The following is a 9,561-nucleotide window of genomic DNA, read 5'->3' as shown; positions in this document are numbered from 1 at the left end:
CCAGTTACGTACTGTAACGATGTAGATTTGAAACAATGAAAACTTCTCTTAATATAAAGTAAAAATAATATGCATTTTATTGAAAATTGTCATTTTTTTCCTTTGTGTTTTTATGGAAGATTTTTTAACAAAATGTTTAATTGTTTCTTAAAAAGACTGCGATAAAGATAACACAAGTAAAATTAGGGAAATAGGAATTTATTGAAATGTCAGGAGTATATTTTGGTGATAAAGCAGTGATTTATGGTACAGCCAGTAGCAAAAAAGAAGCGCAATGCTCAAAAATCTTAGCACATACACACGGACGCACATATACACGCATGCACACATACACACACACATACATACACATACACACATACCTATTATATATATATAAACAGAGAGCGGAAAAATTGCTTGATGTTTTTAAAAAGTTCCCAAAAAATTGCATCAATAATGGTAGGCACTTCATAAGAGATCTGTTTCCTTTCTCAGATATATTTGACTTCGGGAAAACTCTCCCCTTGCAGAGGGGTTCGGAAGGGCTCTTCCACGGCGTCTTCTTGGGGCAGACCTTCTGGAGGTTGGCCACGCGAATTCACGATAGAAATCGACTTTTGATAGCTGAACAGCTGCCTCTCTAGGCTATAATTCTCCGCTTGCAATGCCATGATCTCTCTTCTGGAAGAAAGTACAGGAATTCAATCACTTATTTTCTATAATTCTGAAATCAGTAGGATAGCGGTAAATTAAAGAAAAAATCATCCAAATTCGCTTCAGTACAAATTTTTCAATGGTTACATTTTACATTATTAAACGATCACTTCTGTGCTTTAGTTGTGAATAATAGATATTCATTATCTAGATAATAAATGACATTTCAAATTTATCGCTATATGTATTTGTTGCAAATAGGGTTCACTGGTACATGAATTTCAGTTGACCTTCGAATTATTTATTCTTCTTAAAATTTTCAAATAACTATATACATTTTTTTACGATAAAATAATTCCGATGATAAATTCCGATGAGTGTATATTATTAGGCTACCCTGGCGACTTCCATCCAGACGTTTCCGATTCCAACCAGATAAGTGAAGCAAAGCTTACTTTAAGAAGGCGGTCAGGAGCGCCATCTAGAGGAAGAGAAATTTGTAACACTCCCCACCTGAATTCGCAAGAATTCACTTATTTTAAACTCCATTTGAAACTTGTACAGTAGAAAGTACAAAGAATATTGTATCAAACATCAATCAAAACAAATCAGTAGAAAATCTTTTAGAGCATTCTTATATAAACAGTTACAATATCAATATCTTAGAAAGAAACGGAAGTTTAGCATTTCAGTTAAACTTACATAATTAGGATTTATTTCAAGATTACCAACAAGTTAAACTAATCGTTACCTTTAGGAGTTTTAATAAGAAAGGAATGGGCATTTCCATCTTGTCGCGGATACAGTTCCAAAATCTTTCCCATCATCTATATATTTCTGGGATAGCGCTCATCATTCATCAAAACAATATCATTCACCTTAAAGGAAGAAATTTTGCCTGGCTGTGGAAAAATATAGGCTGATCGCAAATTAAAGAAATATTCTTCCCTATCACCTGCTTCAGAAATGATGCTGGTATTTAAACCTCTTTGCAATAGAATTTCTGTTTATAATTAAATAATTTCTATTTATATTTAAATTCTTACTGTTAGGTTGGATGACAGGTAAAGACAATGTTTTCCTTACTAAAAATGAGGATAAGGCTACGTGATAAGGCTAGAATTAACCATGCCTTCAATTTCTATAAACAAAATTTTCAGGCCTCCAAGAGAAAGAGAGGATTTACCAATAATTTTCTTTAAACAAGTTTTAATAGTGCGTCTGTGTTTCCCAGAAACCTCCCTATTATTTATTCTTTTTAACAATACATTTCCAAATAATAATTTTGGAAGTAAACATAATTTTAACTTCAAGATGATTCATACAACTTCAAAAATTTTTCAATTTATGATTTGCCTTTTTAAAGGTTTTTGCATTATCAGAATATAACATAGAATAAAAACCTCTATGAAAATTGAATTGCCTAAAACTTTATAAAAATGCATCATTAGAGGAGCATTGTAACACGCGCGCACGCATTGTAACACATAATTGTAACACGCCCGCAAAGCGGTGGATTTAAAAACTTTTAAACAGAAGTAAGCTAAGCGCGATTTTTATGACCTATCTTATTATCAGCGCCCAACCAAAATGTGTACTGAGAAGCTGTGAACACACGCTAGTAAATGGAAAACAAAATATTTCGTAAATTTTGATTTAAGATAATACAAATCCTCTTTTTAAAAATGTTTCTAATTTTTTACTTTTTCTGTATCTTATAACTTTAAACTAGCAATTCTTGTATATATATATATAAACACAATTTTTTTATAATTAGCTATTAAAATAAGTATATTCAACTTCCGCTCCGCTATATCACTTGCTTGAGTTAATTGCAATTCGAATTCAGATTGACTTTTATGTTGATTGGCTACAGAATTTATTTTTTAATTTTTTTTTACTGTAAATTACTTGATAACACTTATTACCATTATGCTAAGTGGTAATAATTATCAAATATGTACTGTAATTAATAAAAAAAAATGGTAACAAGAAAATTATAATGAATTTTTCTGTTTTTATTGTTACAAATTATCCCACGATTGTTACAACTTGCCCCATATCCGAGCAAGTTTTAACAACCATCAAGTTTTGAAAGAATATTTTTGATGTTAAAATGAACGAATTCATTATCAAACATACATGCTCACAACTTTCGTCTGAATTATTCCCTTTCCCAACCCCACCGAATAATCATACAAAACAACAATTAGATATTTTCACTCATTATTATTTTTTCTTCATAAACCACATCCCAAAATGAGTCACTTCCTACAACAACAAGAAATTAAGTCAAGAGTATTCTTTTCGCAGGCATCAGCAAGTTGTATATTTTTTGCTTCCGCGGCATTCAAATAGAGCCGACTGGCATATGAATTCTGGAATATTCAAGGATAAATTGAATAGAACTTGTATTATGAGTGCTTCGAACTGATAGAACTTCGAACTTTCATGCCTATAGAGTTTTTCTTTTATCCGAACCCGCATTAATAGAACACGCTTGCAAAAAAAAAAAAAAAAAAAGTTTTATTTTTTGAGCAAATTGTTGAAATATGCTCAACAATAAATAATACGAAGGGCGTTTTTTAGAAGCGTTTATTATTTCTTCTGCAGACGGACTCGGTGAAGGGCATCGTTTACAAAGAATCTATTCGTGTGATTTTTCTTGAAACAGTTCTCTTCTACCTTTAGTTTATTTTCTGTGCAATATTCAAAAAGTTGGAATAAAAGGAATCGTGACCATTTATGAAATTGCACTCTTTATCTACGTATGTAATGACACAGCGGTTGATGCATTTTTAGGGTTTAAATAATTTCTCTAATTCGTTTGATTGCTGTGAAAATTTTGAGAATAAGTTTAATTCCACAATTTTGAGGCTACTGATAACAAACTTGCAAATTTCCCTCGATTCTATCCCAGTCTTCGAAAAGGACATTATTTCCGAAACTTCACAATTTGCTGCTCTATTTCGTTTTTCGTGAAAATCCAAAACCAAATCTTGGGGTAGAAATTTCAATAATAAAGATCATACGATCCCTCTGTAATATTTAGAGATTTTAATTTTCTTATGTTTACATCAGTCTCATCATATAATCTGTGCAAACCATTATTATTTCTTGACGATTCCTATCAATTTAATGTTAGAATTTATAATAAAGTAAATTTGTCCGTAACGCTGTTTTAAAAGTTCTGAGACAAGAATAGTAGTTTCTCAAATCCAGCAAGTAATATATAAATATCGAATTTTTTCTATTTTAGAAAGAGACTCATTAGAACCAATTGCACTATCAAAGGAATTCCATGAAATTCAAATCACTAGTAAAATGTGGAAGTTTATATTTTAACAATACTAGAGCCGAAACAAAATTTTGTGACAAATTAGATTTGTTAAGGCTGAAATGGAATGCTTGAAAAGTTTTTTCTGCAAACTGCTTGAGTATATTTTTGAATTTTACTTTAGAGCTTAAAATTTTACCATCGCATTCTTCTGACCCATGTAATTCAAGTTTAAATTTTATCTGGATCATATATAAGGTCCTTTAAATCTGATTTTTACCAAAATTTCTTCTTTCATTTGAAAAGATTTGAAACACAGGGAAATAGAAATGAAATTTTCAGTTTCTTTAGCTGAAGTTTGAAGACTGTTAACTAAGTTTGTCGCACTGCTTCGAGCACAGCTCTTTTTTTCAATAACCTTTTATAGTTTATTTATTATTTTTTTAAAAATATCATAAGAACCTTACCCTGCAAATAAATTAATCCAATCTGGAGATGTGTCCAGTTACATGCACCAGAGGTTGCACATATGATTCAACGATACATGAATTACAGATTGAATAAATTATTTATTCTTCGTAAAAGTTAATTCAAACTATATAATTATTTTCACTAAAATAATTCCTATGTGTATAAATTATTAAGCAGCCTTCTATCTAAACGTTTCTTATGCCTACCACACAAGTGACGCAAGGCTTATATCAAATTTTAGAAGACACTTAACTTGCAGGAGCAGAAATCTATAACAATATGTGTCATGTTAGTTATTTTCTAAAGAGAGATAGATTTTAGATAGTTATCTTCAAATAATGAACCTTGGGCCTGAATTTCGAAAAGCAGGGGAAAAAAAGAGGACATAAACGTAGCAATACAATTTGATAACTGAAATGATTTTAAAAAAAATTTAAACCAAAATAATTAAGCATACATTCAGGTAACAAAAAATAAAAAGGCATCTTTATACATATTAAAAAAATTAAATTGCTGTTAATTACTTGAATTTTATTGGAAGGGAGAATTGTGCCGTGGTGATATGGAAAATCGAGTTATAGTATTTAATATCTAAGAACTACAAGAGCGATAAAATATATGGAATAGTAGATGAAGTATTGATGTTAAGAATTTCATAAATTGATGCTCGATAAATTTCAGTTGGAAGTTATATTTGTTTAACATAATAGATAAAGCACGCTGCAAATAAAATCCTATTTCTATTTCTTATTTTTGACAATCATAGTTTAAAGCTAGTATACAACATTTAAAAATAAGTTGATTAACTGTTTAATTTCTTGCACACAAATTTAAATAGTTCTTTAATCTGAAATCATAGGTATAAAAACGCGTTCCGCGTAGTCATTGACAAATGCCTTTATGAAATGAAATGATTTTAAGGTAACACTGACAAAAATTAAAAACTTGTGAGGATATTCTGATGAAGATGAAATGGATGAAAGGAATTTGGTTTGTCGAAAGTGATAAAAAAGAATTGGTAAATGCTCTGCAAAGGTAAATGCCAAAAAGGGGTGGGGGCATAGTAAAATTTAAGAAATTCTTTTCAACTAAGTAACTTAGCTGAAAAGAATTTCAGCTAAGTTAACTTAGTTAAGTTAATTCAGCTGAAATCCTTTTCAGTTTAAATTCTGTTCCAAATTTTTTCTGATATGAGTTATTCTTAGCAATCTTTAGAATATAGAATTTTTTTTTTGTTTTATTGAATATAGGAATAAAAATAAAAGGCCACAACTGAAGTTTCTAAAAACATTTCATGTTTGAAATATATATATATATATATATATATATATATATATATATATATATATTCCAAAGAAAAGCTACTTTACACTTGAAACTTAGAGGCAGTTAAAAGAGACCTACTTATATGACTTCACCATCTACTGAATTCGAAACAAATTATGTCTTTTTTTCAGAATGAGACAGAAAAAAGTTTCTAAATTTCAATGAGTTGATGAAAACATATTGTCAAAGATTGAGAAAATCTCAGTTTATCTTTTTTTTGTCATCATTCGAGCGATGGTAGCCTGGTGATTGGGTCCTGGCTTTCGCACTGGTGGTCTTCAAGTTCGGAACATCATTTCTTCGGAGAATTAAAGTGTAAGTGGACGTGGCACAATTTAAATAATTTGGAGTCGAATGTCCTCGCGCTGATGGAGCACATAAACATGGGGAGAAAGGAAGTAGCTCATGCGTCAGCTTCGTCATCTGACCACGATTCAAAATCATGGGCTCTTTTCCAAGAGTACCCCTGTGTTGCTACTAAATGGAACATAAATATAACTGAACTAAACTTTTCTTCATTCGGAAAATCTTGAAAATTTATAAGTAACATTGTTTCAGCCTGCAGTGATTTCTTTATTTTTAACTCACAAGCCGCTACTCTTCGTTCCCTTTTTGGGCGCATCAATGTCTATTTTCTTCAAGAGCGTTTCTTTTGGAAGATTTGAACAGTTCTATATAATGTTGATATATAGCGCTGAATTCATACAACAAGCAACAAGGAATTCATATAACAAAATCATTATAGGTGTATTTACTGAAATTGATCTCAAATTATCTTTTAATTTCTTCCTAAGACCTATTTTCTTTGTTTCTGAATCCACTGAGGAAAACTCGTAAGGAATTAATATTTAATAAACTATATGTTATAAATTTTCATCTGAATTTTTCAGCGAATAACCTGTAACTCTAAAATCTTTTTGACACTTACTTCATCTGGTGACAATGAAGACGACGAATGTCGTCGTATTTGTGATAGATGGCGCTGAAAAGAAGAAGTGAATCGAGCCACTCGATTTCTATGGACACGCTCTTGTTTGTCTCCTTACAGTTGATAGTCAGATCATCTACCTAAGAGGAGAAAATAATGCAATTCATTCCAAATCGAAATCAATTGAGCTTTAAAAAAAGATCAGACTGAAAGATGCGCGAAAATTAGATCTTTTGAAGTAAACACGCATTTCTTGAAGGAAGAAATTCGATTAATAATTTACGAATATAATCCTTAACAAAATTATAAACTACAACACATCAATAAACAAAATACGAAATTCATGGCAAGCTAAGAATCTCACCTATCTAGATGCCAAAAATCTCACATATCTAGATATTTAGGGTATTTTTTGAGAAAACGTTTTTACAAATGTTATTTTACCTATTCTTATACCTTATTTATACGAAAAATAATAAATGTATATAGTAGTTTTCAAAGTACAGAGAACGTTTGCTCATTCTTACATAAAATTCTTTCGTTTTAAATTATCTTTTTGACATTCTTAACTATTATTTCATATCTTAATTATTATGATGATAGCGTTTATTTTGATAATAAAATGCTTTCTCATATTTTTCATTTATAGTTTTAACAATACTTGCACTACATACTTGTTACTTGCACTAACCCAAAAGGCTAAGCCAGTGTCCTGAGAATTTCTTCTATAATAGAATGCGACTCATTTTGTGCATTTTAGACATATTTCTCTCAACCAATTTTGTTCGCAATTTAAATACTCATCTAAAATTTTGAAAACATACCGATTTTTATTTATATAAGTAATTGCTCTCACATGCACACAAATATATAACCGACTGACAGAGTGGGTACAAAATTTGATACAGATCTAGAATTCTCAAAATAAAACCGTATGCGAAATTTCATCCAACTTAACTCTACATTTTTTGGAATTATTACATTCGCATACAACAAGAATTATACAGTCATAAGTATAAGTATATAGTTTCATTATACAGATTTCGTTCAAAATTTAATGGAAATCAGGGAGCAAGCGGAACATTTACCTCCCCATCGTAGAAAAATTAATAGTTTTCGTCGATGTCACCGTACCGGAAGTGAGGTATGGAGAACTGAGTATCAAAGATACTGATAATTTAAGTTTTAATTATATGATAAACAATCGAAAAAAGAGATATTTTTTTCCGAATTTTACAATCCCACGAGCAATAGATAGGTCTACAAAATATCGGACTTCTGATTCTGCCTGTTCAACACATGTTGTCGTCCGTTCTGCCTGTAGTGGACACTACTTGACATAACGACAAGGTGAATCAGATATCGAGTTCAGCCGATTTTTTTTTAATCAGTTGACGGAAAAATCAATACGACGGGTGAAAAATTTGCATACATTTTAAGATTTAAAGACTATTTAGTTCATTAGGTCTTCGTTTTTGTTAGGGAAAAGGGGTACATCAGTTTTATACAAAATCAAAGCTTTCGGATAATGTAACAAATGGATGGACGCCTTTGGACTTGTTTTTCTCCATTTAAATTTTACTGAATATTTAAGAAATGATATTTTATTTATCCAATTGTTACTTTTTATTGCAATAAATTTTCAATGTTTTATAATTCATTATATTTTACTTCTATATGATATTCCCTTGTCTGGTGAATGGCTAAAGGCAATCTAATATAAACGGTAGCAACTGCGGTCACTAGTCTCTTGCAGCGTAGGCTTCCTAAGAAGAATTGCTTTGTTGTTGTCAAATAATATGAATTCAACATAAACCAATGATTTAAGTTAAATGTCTAAATGTAAATTAGATTTACTTAAATATAAAATACCAGTTTTTGAGTTTTTATTTATAATATTACAATTATTTCACTAATAAAATATTATTAATTGCAATTTGACGACAAAAAGTAAGTATATATAATACGGTAGACTATTATCCACTGTTAACGAATTTATACAAGAACGCATAAATTTGTTGAAGACATTCAGATTTTATATTCACTATTATGAATAATAAATCTGAATTTTTTTTCCTTCTGTCTATTGCTTCTTGACAAAAACTATATTATTCCAAACGTTTCTTTTATGGATAAACATGTCTTGTTATACTGTTGATAAATAATAAAAAAAAAGGTTGATAGAATGTCCACGTCTATTACACAGGGAAGATTGAACAAAAAAAAAAAAAAAAAAAAAAAAACACTATTTTTAAGAACATTCACGCTAGCAGTAGTCCCATGAAAAGTTTCTTAAAGATGCTTAAGAAATTTCCGTCGTGTTTAAAAGAAATGACAAGTGTGGTCAAAATTAAGACAAGAATTTTTTTTTTTTGAATAAATTTATTCCAGTTAAAAATTTTTATTTAAAAAATTATTTTAATTAACTTTTAAATAAAATGCTACAACATAATCCATAACATAAAGCCCTAAAAAATTTTTTGAAAAGAAATACAAATTAAAGTACGAAAATAGTTTTTTTTTAAAGAAAATTTTCATCAAAGATCCGTTTAGAAAAGCAATTAGTGCTTCAAGAAGCCAGTCATTTCCATTACTGATTGAAGAGTTCTAAATTCCGAATTCTTGCTACAGAAAATTCTAAAAAAGTTATTCTCAGAGACAATTTAACTTTGTTCAGACCTTAAAACCGGTTCGAATGTTCCAGGCACACTTGGTCACTGTTTTTCGATGAAGGGGGAAAAGAAAACACAGTGTTGCTGTCCACTATTTGAAGAAAAATTCAGCTGATAAAATTCAATATATTCCTTGTTTCAAAATCTATTACAATCAGGGTAAAAGATTTCAGTTGCGAACTAACGTTTCTATTGTGATTCTGTCTATATCTCAATTTATATATGATGAATTTTTTTTTCACAAGGAAAAG

General features: G+C 30.0%; 1 protein-coding gene across 1 annotated transcript in view; it reads right to left on the bottom strand.

Moving 5' to 3' along the window:
* Nucleotides 1-214: 214 nt before the first annotated feature.
* The window catches only part of LOC129958806 (uncharacterized), a 69,202-nt gene continuing 59,855 nt past the window's right edge, over nt 215-9,561 (bottom strand). The window contains exons 5-6 of the mRNA XM_056071495.1: nt 6,639-6,778; nt 215-663 (exon numbers count right to left, since the gene is read on the bottom strand). Coding sequence (XP_055927470.1) covers nt 474-663; nt 6,639-6,778 — 330 coding nt within the window. The 3' untranslated portion in view covers nt 215-473. The remainder of the gene's footprint in view (nt 664-6,638; nt 6,779-9,561) is intronic.

Source organism: Argiope bruennichi, chromosome X1, assembly GCF_947563725.1.
Source record: "Argiope bruennichi chromosome X1, qqArgBrue1.1, whole genome shotgun sequence".
Lineage (NCBI taxonomy): Eukaryota > Metazoa > Arthropoda > Arachnida > Araneae > Araneidae > Argiope > Argiope bruennichi.
Note: the sequence above shows the minus strand (reverse complement) of the source record. Positions and strands in the feature narration are given on the sequence as shown.